Genomic DNA, 21,208 nt, shown 5'->3' on the forward strand with positions numbered 1-21,208 from the left:
TTCAGCGTTACACTGTGGCTCCTACAAAGACTTTCTTCACGCTTGAAACCATCAATGCGCCTCTCGGTTGCAGAAAATATGTTATTATCGCACCGAGCAGCACTTTGTTGCTGCTTGGTGTGTCTTTAGCGTCTGGTACATAGACTGTATATAAAGATGGTGGCTCCAGCTCCTCCCACTGTACAAAAGTGAAGCTAAAATATCCCAGATGTGGGCGCCACCATGTTGTAATACAACCTGAGTCAACGCAGTAGGGATCAGGCGCTATAGTCATTAAAGTCCACCGATACATTAAAATCCAACTTTAGCGTGATGAGAACAACCTAAAGTGACAGAAACCATCTTGAGGAGATGTGTGCTTTGATTTTTTGGGCCTATCTGCTAACACGGAGGGGGTGGGACTTAAGACGAGCCAACCACCAGGGGGTTGCCCAGCTGTTCTATGGTCCACACTCATGCTAGCCCCTCTGTGTTGGCAGCACCAGTGCTTTAGGCTCAATGCTAACCTAAGCAAACTATCAGTGATACAACGATGCTAACATGCTAATATTCAACATCTTAGTTTAGCCTGTACACAAAGTACAGACTGATGTGTGTATTGGAAAAGTCAAAAGTTGACCCTTTGCTGGTGATGAAGAAAAAGTTCATCCTCTAGGGGAGCATGAACCTCTGAACTTCCTGTGACAAAGCACATCTAAGCACAGTTTTTTTCAGTCAGGGCCTGAAGTTTCTATAAAAAACGTCCATAGTTCGATGCCCAAAACAGTTTTAAAGTATTTAATGAAAGGAATAACCTCAGGCTAGTACACCGTGTTACATTCCCTTCAAGATGTCTTTCCCCGGCTGCCTCCCTCCTCAGCAGGAACATGTGATAGCCATCGAGGACGTCGAGCTGTTTCACTCAGGATGTCTCTGGAAAAGCATGTGGGCGATAATGATGGAGCGCGAGAGAGGGGAGGGGGAGAGAGAGAGAGAGAGAGAAAAGAGAAGAAAAAGAAGGTCCCTGAGGGCTTTTGGGGGCCTGCTAAGCAGCTCAACGGCTGCAAACAGCATCACAGTCCACATGTGCAAACATTTAAGATATCTGCTCATGTAATGGGGTCAGCGTGGCCCCTCTCTGGGTGCACAGAGCACCGGCGCTCACTTCCCAGTGAAGTTTACAGGAATGGGTGGCTCGTCCCGCGCCAGTGCTGTGGTCTCATGTCCAATGAGACGCAGGATTTTGATGTTTTCCTCCTTTAGGATGGAGATTTTCTGTGTTTGCACCCAGCTAGCATTTCTCATGCAACATTTCTGCCCGTTTCTGTGTGTGGATGAAATTGCCCGATGAACACGCTGAGCAGAGATGTCGCAGAAGAAAAGAGCTTATGAGGAGCCAGATAATTGTTAAAACATTGCCTGACTGAGCTTAAACTCTGCACCTGAGATGATCTGCTGAGGAAAACATCTCTCTACTCCCACCATGTGGAAAATGTTCTAGCTAGTAAATGGACTTGTACTTATATAGCGCCTTTCTAGTCTCCTGACTACTCAAGGTGCTTTCACAGTGTTTGTCACATTCCCCCATTCACACAGACATTCACACTGATGGCAGTGGACATCTACATACCCTCTAATGTAACCATTCACACAACATTTACACACCCATGCGCAGCACGGGGAGCAATTCAGGGTTCAGTGTCTTGCCCAAGGACACTTTGACGTGTGGGCTGGGGGAGGTGGGGATCGAACCGCCAATCCCTCGAATGGAGGACGACCCACTCTGACTCTGAGCCACATTCGCCCTAAGGATAAGTATAAGTAAGGATAAGTGAGGATAAGCTTATATATGGTATTTCTTGTATATATATCAAAGATATCTTCACGCATATGGTTGCAACATACAATGCCATAAAAAACAATCATAGATATCTTTAATACATATTTCCAAATTTTACTTTGCGTACCTGATTTATGCTATAAACGTATATCTTCATACATCCTGAGGATCTATACATGTAATTATATGTCATATATTACATTTTCTTATGGGAAAGGTAACTACAGCCGTCAGATTAATTAGATATAGTCGAGTAAAATAGGTAATTTCGTCCTGTGAATATAATGTTAAAGTATTGTTGAAAATCTAAACCAAAGTAACAAAGTGTTTTATTAAATATCCTGTGTTGAGGCCCGGTGATGCATCTGTTTGTGCTCTGATGGGGAGGAAACTTCAAACGGTGCTTCAGAGGTAACAGTTCAGGGTTAGAGGGAAGTGGCAAGAGTCGGGGGATTAAAAATGGAACAAGGCCGGAAGAGTCTGGTTGAGATCTTTATTTCAGGCACGGAAAGAGAGCCTCTTCCTCTGGTGGCGCCAGTCCTCTGCCACTGTTCCATTTCCTCTTCCTCCTCCTGGTCCTGTGTGTGCGCAAGGCTCTTCTCCTGCTCCTGCTCCTCTGTGGCAGAGTCACCTTCATACCTCCATCCTCTCCTCTGGTGACGCACTTCATCCTTTTACCCAGCTCCCTGCAAAAGACTTGGGTTGCAATCATTAGTCGATTAACAGATGGAAGAAAGATGTGAGAATCTTCTGCTTTTCATCGTCTTGCGGGGGAACACTACAGGTGAATGGGGTCACGTTTTCAACAATAGATTTTCATACATTTCCAGAACAGGAATGTGAACGCGGAATTAAAACGGGTTAAAAAATCCTGTTTCATTTTGTTTTGAGTGAAATGTTTTTACATATATCTCTTTTTATTGTTCCATAAATCAGAAAATACAGCCACAACCGTTAAAAAAACGTTATTTTTGCCATGTCCAATGCAGTCCATAGGTGACTCGGCTGGGACCCGGAGGGGTCGCCGGTTCGAGTCCCTGTGTGGACCATGAATGGAGCGTGGACTGGTGGGTGGAGAGGTGCCAGTTCATCTCCTGGGCACTGCCGAGGTGCTGTTGAGTTAGGCACCGAACCCCCAACTGCTCATGGCGCTGAGCCATTGGTAGCCCCCTCGCTCTGACATCTCTCCATTAATTGCATGTATATAGGTCCTGTTTGTGCATGTGTGTATATTTTGGGCCTGTGTGTGTAACATGTATAATAACATGTTACATGGTAAACATTTGAATTCCCCCTTGCCGGATTAATAAAGTAATTCTTCTCTGTTAAAACCTTTAGCATATAGAAAGGAATGAGACTGGAAACTGGAATGAAAGTTTGGTGTCTGTAAGTGCTGACAATGGAGATTTCTGGCCTTTAGAGATGTAAAAAGTAAAATATATGTAAGAAATTAAATATGTAAAACTTTAAACTGCAACAAACGTGAACTAACAGATCAACATGAAACTTCACTAGTTGATTGCTCACGTTAGGATTATTTTTTGTATTAAGAAAAAACAAGTTTTCTGAAATAGTATAAAGAAGAAGAAGAAGAAGAATAATTCCTTTATTTGTCCCGCAATGGGGAAATTCAATTATGTAAAAAAATATGTAAATGAGGCGTTATCTAATACGAACTTTTGGTAAATATAAGAGAAATCTTTTTCAAGATTCAAGAAGCTTAATTTATCCCGATAGAAATTATTGTGCAACAGTTTCAATACAAAGATGGGAAAGGATCAAAGTAACAATAAGCTAACATAAAATAAATCAAACACTTAACTAGATGTGACAGCTCTATTTTCTGATTTATTGTACCATAACTCAGAAAATAGAGCCACAACCGTTAAAAAAAACACTATTTTTGCCATGTCCCTAGCAGAGCCCTCTGTCAAAACCTTTAGCATATAGATAGGAATGAAACTGGAATAAAAGTTTGGTGTCTGTAAGTTCTGCCGAAGTGGAGATTTCTGGCCTTCAGAGATATGTAATGTAAAACTACAAACTGCAACAAAGGTTAACTAACAGATGAACATGAAACTTCCCCAGTTGATTGCTCATGTTAGGAGTTTTTTGTATTGTAAGAAAAAACAAATTTTCTGAAATAGTATGTCTAAATATGTAAATGAGGCGTTATCTAATGCTGACTTTTGGTAAATATAAGAGAAATCTACAGGAAAAAACAGACGGTTTTTCCTTTTTTTTCTTTCCACTAGTGAAAAAAGACGTGTTAAGGAAGTAAAATAGCTCAAAATCTCAAGATTGACCAGTTCATGAAAAGATAAAGAAAAGTTTGTAGTGTCCATAGTGATCTTAAGTTGGATATGTTTGGGTTATGGACTGTTGGTCGGACGCCAAATTAAGCTCAGTGAAATTGTGATAGGCTGGATTGCTTTGGATTTTTTGCATGAGTTTTTATTAGTTGCATTGCTACAAGACGAGATAAGGAATTCCCTAAAACCTGTTTAACGTCACAGAGATTAAAAACGGCTTCAAATCAACCAAATTCTCAAACATTTGCCAAATCAGTCCATTCCAAACTGCAATAAGAAGCTAGATATATATACGCATACAAGTGTCCAGATGTCCAGAGTACAAACCTGTATGGATATGAAACACCTGCTTCATTAAAAAGATGTAAACAGGAACATTATCCTCTCTGCTGACGACAGTGACAAAGTAGTTTCCACGCTGCAGAGCCGTGAAGGAAACATGCTGCTGCACATGGTGCTGTGCTAAAGTGCCACTAAAGCAGCTGGTAGAAGGAACTTTCGCTGAAGCAACTTCGGCCACAAATGATACTGAAGGGATAGTAGCTGAAACGTAACAATAGCACAGTTTGAGAGGTGTCAAAGTCGACAAATTCACTCAGTAATGTCACTTAAACAGTAACGTCCCTCTAAAGTTGGAGCTGACATTAGATATAAACCCCATTTCCAAAGGTTTGGCAGTTGGGGTCATCTCATCTCATCTTCAGCCTCTTATCCGGGGTCGGGTCTCAGGGGCAGCAGCTTTAGCAGGGGACCCCAAACTTCCCTTTCCCGGGCCACATTAACCAGCTCTAACTGGGGGATCCTGAGGCGTTCCCAGGCCAGTGTGGAGATATAATCTCTCCACCTGGTCCTGGGTCTTTCCCGAGGCCTCCTCCCAGCTGGACGTGCCTGGAACACCTCCCTAGGGAGGCGCCCAGGGTTCATCCTTACTAGATGATCCTGAACCACCTCAACTGGCTCCTTTCAACGCAAAGGAGCAGCGGCTCTACTCCGAGTTGGGGTGCTATTCAAAATAAGTCTGCCAAGGAACAGAATGTGATATTTCACAAAAGTGAAATTGATAATTGGACAAAGACAACAAAAGTTTAAGAGAAAGGCATCAACAGAAAAATGTAATTCATTTCTTTTTTACCAGCAACATGTTTCAAAACGTGACAGTAGCAAAAAGTAGCTGGTGGAACATCTCACATTGATAATTAATGATAATGATTAACGAGGTTAACTGGCAACAGGTGAGTAATAGATCAGGTATAAAAAGAGCATCCAATAGAGGCTGTGAAAGACTATGCTGGGGCGGCAGTAGCTCAGTCCATAGGTGAGCAAGGCACCGAACCCCCAACTGCTCGGGGCAGCCCCCTCGCTCTAACATCTCTCCATTAGTTGCATGTATAGGTCCTGTCTGTGCATGTGTGTATTTCGGGCCTGTGTGTGTAACATGAATAATAACAGAGTGAAAAAAATCTAATTTTCCGTTGCGGTTTTAATAAAGTAATTCTTCTATTCTTCTAAATAGTGCAACATTTTAAGTATGTCTCAACAAATCCGTTAATGTCTCGTGTTCTCAACAATGTGAAATTACATATAACTCCCTTTTCCTCTCAGTGAACATGGAATTGAAACATAATAAATAAGCTACCAGACGAGCATCCTTATAAATCACTTTTCTTTATTTAAATCAGCGTTAGGCAGTTATGCTATGAACAACACAGGAAAATAAAAACAAAAACAGCGCCAAAAGAAGAGACATTAAAACATGAGAGATCCAGTTAACATTAACTGCACTTGGCACTGGATAAGACGTTCATGGAAAGAGGAAGAAAAAAAAAATATACACATTTTTTATACTCAAAGAAGAAGTGCCTCCAGTAATCATTAAGTTGACCGTTGGGCGCGAAAAGACTGGAGAACTTAAAATATGGTCTCAACAGTATTTCAACGTTATTCAAATACCGTTTTATTTTGTTTGCGCCGGTTTTGCGGTGCTCTGCTGCGCCCGGATTCAAAAGAAGTATCTCATCGTCAGCCTCACGACTGCCTCCGTGCTGCGGCGGATCTGAAGGACCGCGACGGGTGAGGTTCTATGGCGTCGCCGCAGTTTGTAATATTGCAACAACTGCTCGCGCCCGTTCATCCAGCTTCAGATTTACACCTGGAGAGGAGGCAGAGGCGAGGCTGTCCGATGAGGAACAAATAGCGTCACTCCACCCCCCACAATTGCCCCCGAAGTACCGTCACACTCAGGGGCTTGCCTTTGTGTATTTGTCCCTTTATATAAATCAACCGTAAATTCTTCATAAAAAGCGCGGAGGAACTTCTGTTACCACAATACACTCCATTTACAATGGTAGTAGTGCACAGCAACGCAAGCCAATGAAAAAGTCAAGATATAAATTGAACTCCAACAGAAAAAAAAAGAAAAAAAGCAGAACAAAAGGTCAATCCCTCTCCCAGAAAAAGAAAAAGTCATGATATCATTTATAAAAAACCGACATAAAAATGTGATCAGTTCTCGCTCACCTGGAACAGAAGCTGAAAGCGGCCCGTGGCGGTTTTGCGGTGGTGTGATATTACACGCTTTACAGAGACTTTGCATCGACGTATCCCCTCTGGAGGTTTAATCACGAGGGAGGAAACTTCCTGAAACACTCACTGCTGTGGGCCGGTGGGTTTACCTTCAATTTACCTCACAACTAAGTTATTTTGGAGATAAATAGTCAGAGTTGACATTTCCCCTCCTGGTTTTTAACCTACAGAGAAACCCCAGACTACACCAGCGGGGCAACATTAGCCGTTCAATTAGTAAGTAAAGGAGTGGTTTCAGTGCAAATCTGCACAGATGGAAATCTCGTGGACTTGCGAGGAAAAGTGTGAGCCAATCCCAAACCAGGAGAACGAGAGGCAGAGGAGAGAGAGAGGAAGAGGAGGAGGTGACAGCTCGATTTCCTCTGATGTTTGGGGAGAATCAAGAGCCGAAAGAGAGAAGAAGAGGGATAAATAGATATATACTCTGCGATGTGGGCGAGGGGGAGATGTTTGTGTGTGTGTGCGTGTGTGTGTGTGTGTGTGTGCGGTCTGTCCGTCCAGTGCTTTATCTGACGGTGACTCCGAGTTTTTCCAGAACACGGACTCCCTTCTCCTCGTACTCCTGCCGGGTCATCCAGAAGCTGTCCTTGTCCTTCATGATGTCGGCCAGCACGGCTCCGCCCAGGAACACCATGTGCTTTCGCCTGGGAGGATCCTCGATCCGGATCTTAAATTTCTACAAGACAAGGGGACACAGAGACATAAAAGACAGCCCTATATAACAAAGAACTGTCCTGCGGTCTAAGGCTGAGGATAAAATTCTTATATTTCTATATTTTTCCATCCAGCGTGGACTTTTATGTTGCACAGTGTCTGTCGGGACGACATGGAGATGTGATCCAGAGGCCTAAAAACCTAGTCTGGGTTCATCAAGTTGAATCCAAGACCTTTTGAAACTAAAACATGAAAGTATGAAAGGAAACCAGTTGGAAGAAATGGCCTTGAGTTATTTAAAACTGCAGTCATAAAAATATCTTCGACAAACAAAAAGAATTATATAATTTCCAAGCTCTGAAAATTAAACGTAAGACTTTTCAAGACCTGCAGATCAGGGGAGTCTCGAGTCTTCCTCCCCGTTTTAAGGTCACTGCTACATGCTACGATATGAGCTGAGAGAGAGTTTACGAGATGCACCCGAATACGCCATGAAATCCCGTCGGAGCCCACACGCTTTACCTTTTGTTGTTTGTTTACACAGCCCACAGAGGAGGAGGCATAGCGTTGCCACCCTAGCGACTTTCAGGGAAGCATGAGGATTTTCCAGTTCTGCGGTGTCCGGAAAAGTGCAGCTGCAGGCTACTGGTAAGCTAACGTTATGCTGCGTCGTTAGCTGGTAAGATATGCTGTGTCATCTGTGTGTTGTGCGAGGGTGGAGAGAAAAACAAATACTGGGAGCATCGTCGATACTGCTTCTGACTCCCGTAGCTAAAACTGAAAGCAAATTTCGGTTGAAATCGTGACACCCCTGCTGCAGATACCCTGCTAGCGTTTGTACATTCAAATCAAAGAGTGGAACAGCCATCACGGCTAACACGGCAAACTTGAAAGATGGAGTCATAAATTAACTGAAAAAACCCTAGATGTGTTCAGTAGTCAAACAGAGTCATATTGGTACTGGATACGGGATCCTTTGTATGAGAATATGAATAGAATATGTAGCATTTTGACATCTCATCTCATCTCATCTCCATCCGTTTATCCAGGGTTGGGTCTCGGGGGCAGCAGCTTTAGCAGGGGACCCTAAACTTCCCTTTCCCGGGCCACATTAACCAGCTCTAACTGGGGGATCCTGAGGCGTTGCCAGGCCAGTGTGGAGATCTAATCTCTCCACCTAGTCCTGGGTCTTCCCCGAGGCCTCCTCCCAGCTGGACGTGCCTGGAACACCTCCCTAGGGAGGCGCCCAGGGGGCATCCTTATTAGATGATCCTGAACCACCTCAACTGGCTCCTTTCAACGCAAAGGAGCAGCGGCTCTACTCCGAGTTCCTCACGGATGGCTGAACTTCTCCCCCTCTCTCTAAGGGAGACTCCAGACCCCCTCCTGAGAAAACCCATTTCAGCTGCTTGTACCCGCCACCTTGTTCTTTCATGAGCATGACATGAAATATTAAATATGAATGCGGCCCATTCACCTGCATTAACACCAGTAGATTATTTTTTACAATATCGAAGCAAAGAATGAACCCCTTATGAAGTTGATATAGTGCAGAATTTGGCAAACATGCCAATTTAAACATCCGGCAGATACAGAGTAATATTAGCATTTGTTTTTATTCCTTATTTTTGCCTCTTGATGAATGCAAGTCCAACATTTATTCTCTTTTAGCTCCGTTTTGGTCTCCACCAAAGAGATGGAACAAAAACAGTATTAGTTTCACGTCGTAATTCCAAAAACAACAAAGTTAAAAGATGCTAAAAGGCTAGAAAAGCTGAGGGGGAACTGAGCTTAGGATGGTAATCGTTGGTGGGTTTGTCACTACGAGCGAAACTTTTCACATAAGTTAATCTAAAAATATTAGTTAGTGCAGCTTTAAAGTGATACTCAAATTCAGCTTGAAAGTTGGTTTCGATTCATGTCAGAAACAACTTACTGACAAGTTTTTAGAAGCATCTGAACATCAACACAAACTTCTCAAATCACTCCTGCCGCATAACCCACTTCTCTGTTCTGCGTCTGTATGCTCAGTATGTGGCGAACGCTCATAGCTTCACCAAATAGGGCGAAAGACGCGGCTTCTCTCTAAACGGACTTGCGAGCAACAAACAAACAGCTGAAAAGGTGCGAGCTACAAATGGAGGTGGTTTATTTAGACATATTTTGAGTGTTTGGATGATCAGTCGGGGGACATCAAGTAGAAATATGCAACAGGAATAGTTTAACAAGGTTTTAATGGATTTTTTGATACGAAACTACTTTTTTAAAAACAGCCGTCTTTCAAATATTTGGCACAAATAACATTTGGGTATCTATCTAAAAGGTTTCCTCTGTCTTACTGTTACTTTGCATTAAAAGACACAAGTGAAAAATACTATCGCTGCATATAAAGAGATAAAGAGAAAGAGAAAAAGAGAGATACACAGTCAAACGCAAAACCAAAGCCGGCTGCAGTTGTGGGCAGAGAAGTAAAGCACATAATGACTTGCTTTTAAATGTGTGAGTCATCTGTAGAAACTTTGTTTACAATATAGTTCAGAGTAAAATCATCAGTGTCATTGGGATACTGGAGTGGAAAGCTAATGTAGGGATATTTTTCCAAAACAAATATTTATCACTGGGAAGTGAACCCCACATATGTTATTACATTGCTGTGTAAGTTAAATTAGTGTCTGTTAACCTCTATCACCCCCTGGTGGTGGTCTACATACACTGCGCCCCGCCTGAGACAAAACATAAAGGTAAAGTTTGCTCCTAAACCTCGCAGACTTGTTCAGAGACTGACGCGGTTAAAGTCGTACCTGGACATAATTCAAGCAGTTTAATTCATTCTACTGTGAACTCTGTGTGTGGGATTTGACCTCATCGGGACAAAGGAGATACTGTCAGGTGTCAGTCACCGTTTACACACTAAGACTGACTCAAATATGTTCCCTGTGGTGGTCGCAGCTTTCTGGCACTTTTCTGCGCTCTCACATGTGGGAAACCCCGCCCAGGCCAACTTAAACAAACCCAAGGAATCAGCTGGAAATACTAATTCACACCAACTCAGAGGCCTGGCACAGTGAAGCTAGTCTCATCTGGATGTTCAATGACACACTTTTTTATTATTATATTAGTCACAGTGCAATTGACACTGATCACGTTCTAATTTTAGCTAAAAATGAATTTAGTTTGACCCATTTTCAAAGTCATACTGTAAACCACATCTGAGCAATTTTAGCTCCGAGTCCTCCTGTGATGTTCTTCACACAAGTCAACTGTATAATTATAAATGAGGCGTTAAAGGTTGTGGCTCACCGAAAGCTTGTCCACATCTCCTTTAAGCACACGTTCCAGGTACAGCTGCTTGAGTTCTCTCTCCAGCCGAGATGGCAGACCCGGGTACATGGTGGATCCTCCTGATAACACAATGTGTTTGTAGAACTCAGACCTGAAGACGGGGAGACAGAAAGAAGGTGAGAGCAGGAAGAGACCCAACGACACGCAGACAAGAGAGAAGTAGTGCTGCTAGGAGGGTTGGGCAAATTTAACGAATATACGACTGTCTGCAAACGCGGAGTACATTGTGAAATTGCCCCAAGAAACTGAAATCAGCACAGTTTTGTTGCCTAAATTGAACCAAACTGCAATAAATAAAAGATTTATTTCAACCGAACCAGAGTTGGTGATTGTCCGAACACTGGAAAGACTAACTAAGACAGATTTGGTGAGTTTTATTTTGTTTCTGTCCAGTTTGAATGAAGTTTATTTGAATGACTTAACAAGTTAATTAAGCTAAGGCCTTAGTTCAGTGAAAGAGTGTAAGAATATGTATTTTCTTGACAGTTTATTTAGCCTATTAATTAGCGTAGTAACCTCTCCCACTTCATGGGGGGTCGCCACGTACACACACACACACACACGCATATAATACTGGCTGGATGTAACTTTATTTTTTTTATACATATCAGCCAAACCTAATTGCTAGTTTCCTTCCCACAAATGTTTAAAATGCCCTTTCAAGACATTGCATTGACATTGATTTAAGTGCCTTAGTGAGTGAAGGTGAATTCTACAAAATAAATCATTCCACTCCAACAGCAAGGAATAAATAATGATGTATTAGGTTTCCAAAGCTTACATTTTCTTGGATATTTCCACTCTTTTGCATACCCAAAGATCAATTTTCATACTTTCCAAACAGAACTCTGGTGAACAAGAAATATTTAGTTTGATATCTAAAACCCTCTATTGATTCAGTGGGAGCTCTGCCGGGCTGACACCACCATTTTGCATATATACTGTGTGTGTCTGTGTGTGTGTGTGTATGTGTGTTAGAGCAAAATCACTCACTCACTGTCAGTGTATATTAACGTGTCTTTATCAGCGTTGGAGTGCATCCGTACACTTTGTTTAGGCTCACCTGGTGTCTATATCGGCCGCCTGGATGGTGTTGAAGAGGAGCTCGGCCACTCCGACACCCTCCACGTTGATGAGGTGGGGCTGGAACAGAGCCTCGGGGGCCTCAAACCGCTCTCCTCCCACCTTGATCACACGGCCATCTGGCAGCTGGAGATGTGTGGGAGGGATGAGATGAAAAGAGACGGAAAAAAGAAAATATGACACCACTGAAGAGGTAGGATTTAATGTGTGACTCAACAGAGAGTCATAAATCTCGAACGTTAAGAATTAAGAGCGATGCTGTTCAATGGTTGTTTGAGTCATTACTTCTCTAAACTTTTTGAAATAAAACGTTTCTACTGCAGTTTCAAATCCTCCAATATTCTGATAATGTTGTACAGCAAGTTAAAGCACACAGTGTAGGCTCCAAACTGAGTAGGGTGAGTGTGTGTGTGACTATAAAAAGGCTTCATTCAGCCGAGGGCAGTGGGAGGAAGCAGAGCCCAGCCACCGCCGCAAAGTGGCTGCACAGGAAATGATGTAACGCACAGTTCAGGGCCCTTCGGCCACAGTTACATTGCCCTCCTTGTTTCGGCACACAAAACGATACTTACACATACATGTTCACACACCTACACACACACGGTCGCCTACACTAACCCAAACACACACGGTCAGTGAGCTCGGAGACACAACATGTGCTCGGTAAGGCGTGCAGTAACACAGACTTCGGGACCTGCGTTTAGATTCTGTGGTTCCCTCTGCAGGGAAAAGGGCCTTGGAAAGAAAAGCAAGCCTGGTGGAAGAGCACTGCACCCCCCCCCCCCCCCTATGTTTGAGTCCCAGAGAAAACAGTTAGTCAGCAGCACTGCCCTGTCCTAAAACAGCCAACAGAACCAACAACGGGCATGTGGTAGTCTACTTAGCTCAGTGCAGAGACAGATTTAGTTACCCCATTAGTTTTGATTACTTTAGAATACTGCCACTTTTGGATAACAAATCTGTTGGGAGGGATTGTTTCGACAACGCTATTTTGAGCAGAAATGTGAAACTTTGCGTGCATATAAAGAACTCAATTTTCCATTCAAAAAAGGTAAACAAAACAAAAACCGAGAATCCCAGAGGTCTGGAGGGCCAACTGAAAAAACAGATGCTTAATGTTTCGAATAAAATAATAACAATGAAAAAAATTAAGCACATCTGTATCCCAAAAAATGGCATTCCTTGTCCTCTTTATCCTCATACTCAGCCTCAGTGTACCAATGGCTTCATTCTTCTATTTCTTCAACCTGTGTTCTGTTTTGTTATTGTTTGTGGCGTATTTATTAGATAAGTGACAGCAGGTAACAGGAATAGTGACTGAGATGACATGCCACCAGGATTGTACAAGATGAGACATGTTCGAGTTTACCAAGACTGCAGAAACGACTTCTATCCTTTTATCCAATTCCTTCTTCCCTTATTTGATCTTAACTCAGTGAATAATGCACAGGGTGTCCATGTGAGGGCAGCAACTCGTGCTTAAGTCTGACCTTACACTGCCTAATGTACCTGCACACCTGATGACAACCACAAACACCACACTACATTATTAGCTCAGCCGCGCTTTAACAGATCTGTGTAACGACCCTCGCAAACATGTACAAAAAGCCACATCATTGACTTCCTCTTTAGATATTAATAGAGTAACTGTACCGACAAGCATGCGCTGATGCCGTACATGTGTTGTTATGAGTGTATTAAGTAGATTTATCAGTGTTTTATAATGTGGAAAACGGGAGTATTTACCGTGTACGATTCCACCAGCACGGTGGTCTCCAGTGCCAGCTTCTGCTCCTGCTCGATGTTGTAGCCCACGTAGCACAGCTTCTCCTTCATCATGCGCACCGTCTCGAAGTCTGCAGAGTGGTTGAAGGCGTAACCCCTCAACAACAACAACTGGGGGATGATAGAGAAATAGCAGAAAGAAGGCGAAGAATGTCAGAACACATTATTAACAAAAACAAGTTTAATTAGTATAACACCATTTACACAAAACAAACTGCTTCACAAGGGTAAATTGTGAAGCACTTTGTATATTTATTTAAAGAAGTAGCGATACAGCAAGATCTCCTCTGCTTTTACAAAGAAGATGATGCCAGTTTCCCCTTCCTAAAAAACAACACAATTCTAGCCCATTTAAAACAGACCCAACTCCGTATATGACAAAAATACATGAAAATATGAATTCAACACACGTTGAATAATGGTGCTGCGGCTCCACCATGACTAATTATCTATAATCTACCAACTGAAGATCATTCCACATGATGTATTGCACATTCATAAAGTTTAATACTCGAACTTGTAATCACTGCTTGTTTTTTGTTGTTTTCTTTGTTACTCTGTCTCACAATGTCATGACTGACTGGATACCTTGATGAGGTAGCGGGTGATGTCCCTGCCGGCGATGTCCAGGCGTCTTGTCAGATGGGGCAGACTGAAGCCCTCGTAAACTGGACAGATGTGTGTCACACCATCACCTGAGTCCACCACCACACCGGTGAGAAGGCCTAAAACACACACGCACACAAAAGACACCCTACAGTTAATAATTTACAATTCTACCGAGCTAGGTGTGTTTGTGTCCGAGTTTGATCCAGTGTGTGCTTTGGGGCTACTGATTGTTAGCTTTGTTGGCTGAGTAAACATGCAAAAACATCTAAAATGTAACAATTAACTACTAATAACAGCTCGGTCAGTAATAACCCCGGAGACAAAATGGTGACACAGTCTCACTCTAGGTGCAAATAGATTCAGAGTTCATCTGATGCTCCTTTGAGCACCACACAGGTGGAGTCTAACACATCTGAACACTTCAGACAATGTCAGGATGTTGTGTCTGTCACTGGAACGGTGTAAGGTGATGTTCATGTGACTGTCTAGACTTTCTGGCACAAAGATTATGAGATCTGGAATCCAAGTAGTGTCATAAAACAAATCTTTGCACAAACTATTTACCAAAGGCGGGGTGGTTAAATACCACACACGAACATTTCCACTATTAAAATGAAAAGCCTCCCGTCTCTGAGCAGCTGAACCAGTTAGAATACAGACATGATTCTGCCGTCAGGGGATTTTATTTATAGTTCGTTGGAATAGCTCGCTAGGAAAGCTCTGCGATATGCAAACTGATTAGCATGCATGCGTGTCTTCCTACCTTGGGCATACAGTGTCAGCACAGCTTGAATAGCAATGAAGAGTCCTGAAAACTGGTAGGTCTCGAACATCACCTGTAGGAGAAGCCACGAAACATCAGACAGTGAGTATAATTGTTTGTTGATGAAAACAAACAAATACAGTACAGCTGGCAACAGATGCAAATGTCATTAACTGGAAATACAGTATAATGAATGAGTATAGTGCAGCATCCATCAGTGATTAGAGATGCCACAGTGAGGACATTTCCCACCTGTTAATAAACTCATGACATCGAGGTTACACTGGCAATTTCCCCTTTTCTTGTTCCCTTCACACAACTATAAAAACACCTTCAAGCGGTGTGCGCACATACACACAGAATAAAAAAAATCATCTTACCTCAATGATTTTTTCGCGGTTCTTGGTGGGGTTCATGGGTGGCTCCGTCAGCAAGATCTTGCAGTTGCGGGGCTCAATGTTGAGCTTCTCCGGGCCGAAGGTGTAATCCCACAGGTGCTTCATGTCATCCCAGTTCCTGACGATGCCGTTCTCCATGGGGTAGTTCACCTCCAGCATGGAGCGCAGCTCGCTGGCCTCGTCCCCCACCATCAAGTCCTGGAGGACAGGAGAGGGCAAAGGTCAGCACAGATAATATTTTGTTCTGCAGTGTAGCCCTCCACTTCTGAAAGCTAGTTTGGATTATAGAGTCAGTGGGATGAGCCCCGAGCTTTGGTTTAAGTCATTTCAACTTGTCCACTTGGCCTGCTGGTCTCATAAAATCAGCAAAACTGGCTCATTAAGATGAGTCATGAATCCGATAATGAGAGCTGCATTACTGTCCTCACCCAAAGGAGTGTTTTGCTTTAAAACTCTTTTACCGAGCATGCAAAACAAGCAATTACTTCCCATGCATCTACACACCTGGAAACACTTGCGTTTCCCTCTAGCTACAGTAAACCACTTGTCTTAGCACCATTCAACTAGCTGCATGCAAAGCAGCCTGGCAATGTAAACAACTGCAGGGTTAGAGCTCAGTGTTAGCCACGCAGTCAAGCATCTCACGTTCCACTTGGAGACATCAAAAGCCCAGTTGAAGGCAGCCATTTTATGGGTATCATCCTGTGTTCTTTGGCATTACCAAAGTACCAGTCACAGGCATTGCCTCCATGTGTTTTCAATTAAATAAAAAAAAGTAAAAAGAAAAACAGATGTGCTTCCGTCTCCAACTTTCAGCTGTCTGCCATGCACCTTTAAGTGTGGACACTTCCTCTGCATATGTAAAGGTGAAACGCCCGCAGATAGTCAGGCAAATGCACTGAACTAAACATTCATTAAATAAGTGATGTTTGTGGCTTTATCCCAGTGAGGGGTGCATATAGGTAGACAACATTTATCATTTAGCACTTAGTGTTCCAGCTGCAGCTGACATTTTAAGTTCTTTTAAGCTGAAAACAGTTGTGATGATTTCAGTCTTTAAATAGCAGCGGGATTGAGGGGGTGTAGCTGTCAGGATGCGTCAGCAGATCAGAGGCTCTGAAAATGGAATCGGTCCAAAATCTCTTTTAGCACTCCATCGATAACAGCTGGCCTTTGATTCATCACGGCCATTTCTGCAACACGTTCAGACTGGAGAGAGGAGTGCATTAATGTACGGGGTTTATATCTTTCGGACTCTCCTCCACTCATTTGGCAAACACTCAAACTCAACGGCTACTTCGTGGGATCTAGAAGGACGGCGTCATTGTGTGAGTTGAAAACAACATAAAAGAAAACAACAAACATCTAAAAACAAATAAAGAGTTTAATTTTTGGTTGAGATCAAAACATGACATAACTGTCCGGAGCAGGCAGGAACAGGAGGCACACACCAACCTGAACTTACCATCTTCTGGGGATTCTACTTCATCGTGAGGGGACAGAACATGGAGGAAGAGGAAGGTAGATATATACTTTTAAAGAAAGATGAATTAACAAAATAAGAAAGAACAGGTGAAAGATAGAGATAGGCTTCGTGAAAATAGTGTGAAACTGTCAGAAACTGTCAGAAACTTAGACCACGGCTGCTTAAAGAACTGAGCTTTACCTAAATAACAGTATCTATTTAAATATTTCATAAGTGCAGGAATGTACTGGAGATTCTTGTTTGTATTGGGAGGACGTCTAAGGCAGTCGTGGCTTTGATTTTCTGCTTATATCAGAAACTGTCTGTGCTCTGTTTTGTGTGATTTCATATCTTGCTTTTTCACTCTTGTGTTCGCAGATAATATGTTTGTCTTATCTGTGGTTTCCTGACCAGGTCTCCCCCTTAAATCAAGACTTTGTGGACAAATGAAACATCAGGTGGACACGTTCCTACCTTGATCTCAATGTTTCCGACTTTGGCTGTCGAGCGGATGATGGGCCTCCCAACAAGCGCAGGGAAGATGTGCTCTGGGAAGTTGGAGCCTGCATAGCCGCACTTGACAAACTAAAAAAAAAAGAGAGAGAGAGACAAGAAAACCAGAGCAGAGAGGATGTGAGGAAGCACATTTAAGTACTGATGAGATAAAACTATGCAATACAGCGAGACAACGTCACTGTCATCCTGTTGGTAACAGTAGGCTTAATTAGCATTTAGACAGAGATAAATATGGAACCGCCGACGCTACAGTGTTGAAACATCTGAGTGTGTGTGTGTGAGAAGGAGTATGACATCTGCGGCAAGCACCTGCTTTAGTCTCCAACACAATGGTAGAAAACCATAAAAGTATTTAATGTTTTTAAAGGTTGATCTACAGCTTTTAACAACACAAATAAATCTATATTTTTGACGAAGAAAAAGAAAATCTATACAAAATACATGTGCAGATGATGTAGAAACATGCTAGTACTAAATAAAGTGATATTTATAGACTTTTAGTGCCGTGTGGGCATGAAAGCCAAGCAGGTCACTCAGCTACAACACTTACATGAGCTCAGAGAGTCGTATTATTGAACTGTAAGACCAGGAAGAGAGCACATGAGCAGGTATTTCTTGTCCAATTTCTTGTCTCAGATTACATACTGATATCATGTCAACATTTTGCCCCAGCTCTAATTAACCCTCTTTCCTGTGCATGCAAGATCCACACATTTCTGCACAGTCCTTCCTCTGCTTTTGTACGTTTTTGTAACCTTAAAACAGCGTAAAAATGAAAGAACGTGACTAAAGACTGTTTCCAGACTGCTAAAGTCAATGGATATATAAATGCAAAATTGGTCCACCATGCTTAACTAATTAAGTAAACTTTTAAAACCAGTGCACAGTTTACTACTGACCTACCGCAGCAAAGGACTTTGGTTAAAGCAGTGTAACAGGCGAAGTGACCACATTCTGTCTGTAATGCAATTCAAATAAGCTGCAGAACCAGTTCAACTTCCATGGGGAGTTTAAGTGGGCGATTGTGAAATTTAGAAAGTAAACCAAACAACTCGGGGTTGTCTTTCACCGTGTTCTGCAGCTGCACGTGCTTGGCAGACGTACGACGCGCAGTTCAACTGTCAGATTTACAGTGGAGCGGAGCATGATTTAAATGAGCATTTATCAGGGCTCTGAAAATGTGTTGGTGACGTATACGGCTGTGGTTTACGCTCTGCTCACTTCCTCTTGACTTCTCAGTTCAACCCTGACACAGGGCAGTTTTTCTTTTTTTCTGCTTTGCATAATGCTCTCGAAAAAGACATCTCAAAAAAGCCTTATTTGTCAGTGACATGCTGAGCCAACATGCTCTTTGACTGCTGACAGCGTTTAAAAAGGAAGTCTCAAGTATCCAAAAAAGGCAGCATTACCTGTGTGCAATGAGTAATTCCATAACATAAACACAGATCAGCAAAGTGTGTGTTGTATATGCTGGATGGGGTAGAAACTGTTCATGTTAACAAACCGCAGCTGCTTGAAAGTCCCTTAAATCCACAGCCTAATGGATTAAACCAGACAGATATATGCAGATACGACCAACATTGGACTCATGGTCGGTGGTCATTCCCCACTCTTATTGAGGGCCGTTCCATATTGTTTCATATTACATATACCTATGATTTCATAACGTATGTCAACCCGTCTAAAGCCCTTATCTGCCAAGGTAAGATATGTTAAAACAACCCTTTTCTTGTGTGTTTTCAAGAGACGAAGAGAAGTTTGTTCAGAACGGGACTGGTCACGATGTAGCAATTGTGCGGAAAGGACATCGTATTATAACAAATCTTTAAGTTTCATGACAAATGTTATACTTGCATTTGGATTAAAGCAAAAAGCTCAAACATTGGCATTTTCATAGTTGAATTTAATGTGTACATGGATTAATTTGCCTTTGCACATTGACATATTTTGATGATTTTCTGTGGCCCATTTGACACCAGATCATTGTTTTCATTATTCATTCATATTTAAAAAATAATTTTTATGTATATTTATTAAATATATTATTTTAAGTGGTTTAGCTATATATTTTTATCATTATTTGCACAGTTTTTTTTATACAAGTATCTATTTTTTCTGATTGTCTGGTTGTTGCCAATCTGAAATAACGACTTCTAAATTGAATTATCTGTTTTTTAAACAAAGTTAATTGAGGATGAATGCAGAGGAGGAGAAACACGTTTGGGGGGTGTGATCGTGTCAAGGCCCTAAGCCCTCACACAAGTTAGGTGACATTTCTATCCGGGAAGTTGCTGCTGAACAAGAAAACATAAAAAGGTGGTTCCTCATTAACCTGACACGGCCTCGCTCACGTTTGGGATCAATATCTGCACAAAAATAAACCTACTGCACTTTGTAATGGCACTAAATGTGCAACAGTAATCACAACATCTCTATTCGTGCGCAAAAACACCGACTCAGCTGCCAGAATATAGACCAGCTGTTAAATGCTAGCTCTAATTAGCATGTTAGCTTGTGTTAGCTTAGTAACCGTTGGTTGCTAACGAGCAGTTTACTCGTTCTAGTCGTGTTATTTTTTTTTATTTATGTCAGCGATAACAAAAGCTGCGTATTAAACTGTTATCCCGATATGTACACACACTGTAGGTGTTGTTTCTGGTGTCGGGTCTGGATGAATGAACCCACCCAGTTGACGCTAAGCTAACGTTAGCTCGGATGCTAGCAGCTCCACTTCCTGTTTCAGCTAAAAACCGTTGGACATTAACGGCAGCGAGTCCCGCGTTGGTGTCGCGTTTGGGACCAAAAGCAGCGAAACTCACCCCGGTGCCATTATCGCAGACCACCACTTTCCTTCCCTCGCTGTCCATTGTGTCAAAGCCCAGTTACAGCTGAACCTGCCCTCAACTTTCTTCTGCAAGCCGGAAGGAAGACACACCAACCCGGCCGAGAGAGGAGGAAGGGAAGGGTGCTCATCCGGTGTGCGTGCGTGCGTGCGTGTATGATGTTCAAATGTCAGTTACTCCCTCCATCATAAGTGATCAGATTTTTATTAATTTGAGAGACGGTTTTAACATTAACATTAGTTTTTTTATATTTTCATTTTAATCCTTAATTTTTTTTAAGGTTTGTTTTTTTCAAAGTTTTTTTTATTTTATCTTATGTTTTTTTGAGGTTTTTAGAGGTTTTTATTTCAAAGGTTGTTGTTTTTTTAAAGTCAACGTTTTAATTATTTGATTTTGAGTTGGGTTTTTTAATAATTATTTTATTTTAAAAGTTTTTTATTTTTTTTATTATTCAATGGAGTTTTTAAAAGTTTTTTTAAAAGTTTTTTTTATTTCATTTTAGGGTATAGTTAAAGTTTTCATTATCAAGTATTTTTTAAGTTTTACGAATATTTTATTTTTAAGGTTTTTTTTGTTTTTTATTTTTTTAACAATTCAGTACATTGCAACTTCTCGTAGGAATCTTGAATTTGCATTTTCTCAAAACTTTATAATCATATTCAAAATGGCAAGGCTGTATTGATGCTACAATAAGGTACATATTGTATATATAACAATAAAATAAAGAACGTAGTATATACATAATAAAGTAAAAACACTTAAGGTAAGACATTATCCCCTTCTAGCAGTCAATATAATAGTCCTCCTGTAGTGAAGCAATTCAATATCCACATGCAACATTAAATAACAAAAGTGTAAAGTTCACAGGCAACAGCTTGTAAAGCCTCTCATCTGGCTTAAATGTTGCAACGCAATTTAATTTCCAAGAACAGTTTGGATGTTCAGAGCATGTATCCACAAATTATAAGCAGTTAATGGATATGTCTGTACGTTCCTGCACATTTGTACATATATTACACTATTACACAACAGATGT

At 41.8% G+C, this 21,208-nt stretch overlaps 1 protein-coding gene across 2 annotated transcripts; it reads right to left on the reverse strand.

The window, feature by feature from the left end:
* Positions 1–5,776: 5,776 nt before the first annotated feature.
* On the reverse strand, positions 5,777–20,269 carry LOC310953525 (actin-related protein 2). Of its 2 annotated transcripts, XM_083922587.1 has the most exons (10): positions 20,149–20,269; positions 17,288–17,398; positions 16,814–16,828; positions 15,331–15,546; positions 14,951–15,023; positions 14,167–14,303; positions 13,540–13,689; positions 11,774–11,919; positions 10,669–10,801; positions 5,777–7,390 (listed from the first exon to the last, which is right to left on the reverse strand). In XM_083922587.1, exons 1-10 carry the CDS (start codon positions 20,194–20,196, stop codon positions 7,220–7,222), a joined length of 1,200 nt encoding a protein of 399 aa, XP_083778713.1. In that variant the 5' UTR covers positions 20,197–20,269; the 3' UTR covers positions 5,777–7,219. The 2 variants fall into 2 exon arrangements, with proteins under 2 accessions (XP_083778713.1, XP_083778712.1); XM_083922586.1 differs by lacking the exon at positions 16,814–16,828 and having other exon boundaries at positions 20,149–20,211.
* Positions 20,270–21,208: the final 939 nt, after the last annotated feature.

Source organism: Echiichthys vipera, assembly GCF_963691815.1.
Source record: "Echiichthys vipera genome assembly, chromosome: 11".
Taxonomy (NCBI): domain Eukaryota; kingdom Metazoa; phylum Chordata; class Actinopteri; order Perciformes; family Trachinidae; genus Echiichthys; species Echiichthys vipera.

Coding starts and splice junctions, on each gene's coding strand:
- LOC310953525 (XM_083922587.1), bottom strand. CDS start 20,196: ATGGACAGCGAGGGAAGGAAAGTGGTGGTCTGCGATAATGGCACCGGG. Junction 17,399..20,148: donor TCTGCGATAATGGCACCGGG/GTGAGTTTCGCT, acceptor TTTTTTTTTTAG/TTTGTCAAGTGCGGCTATGC. Junction 14,304..14,950: donor GCTGACACTGTATGCCCAAG/GTAGGAAGACAC, acceptor TGTGTGTTTTAG/GCCTTCTCACCGGTGTGGTG.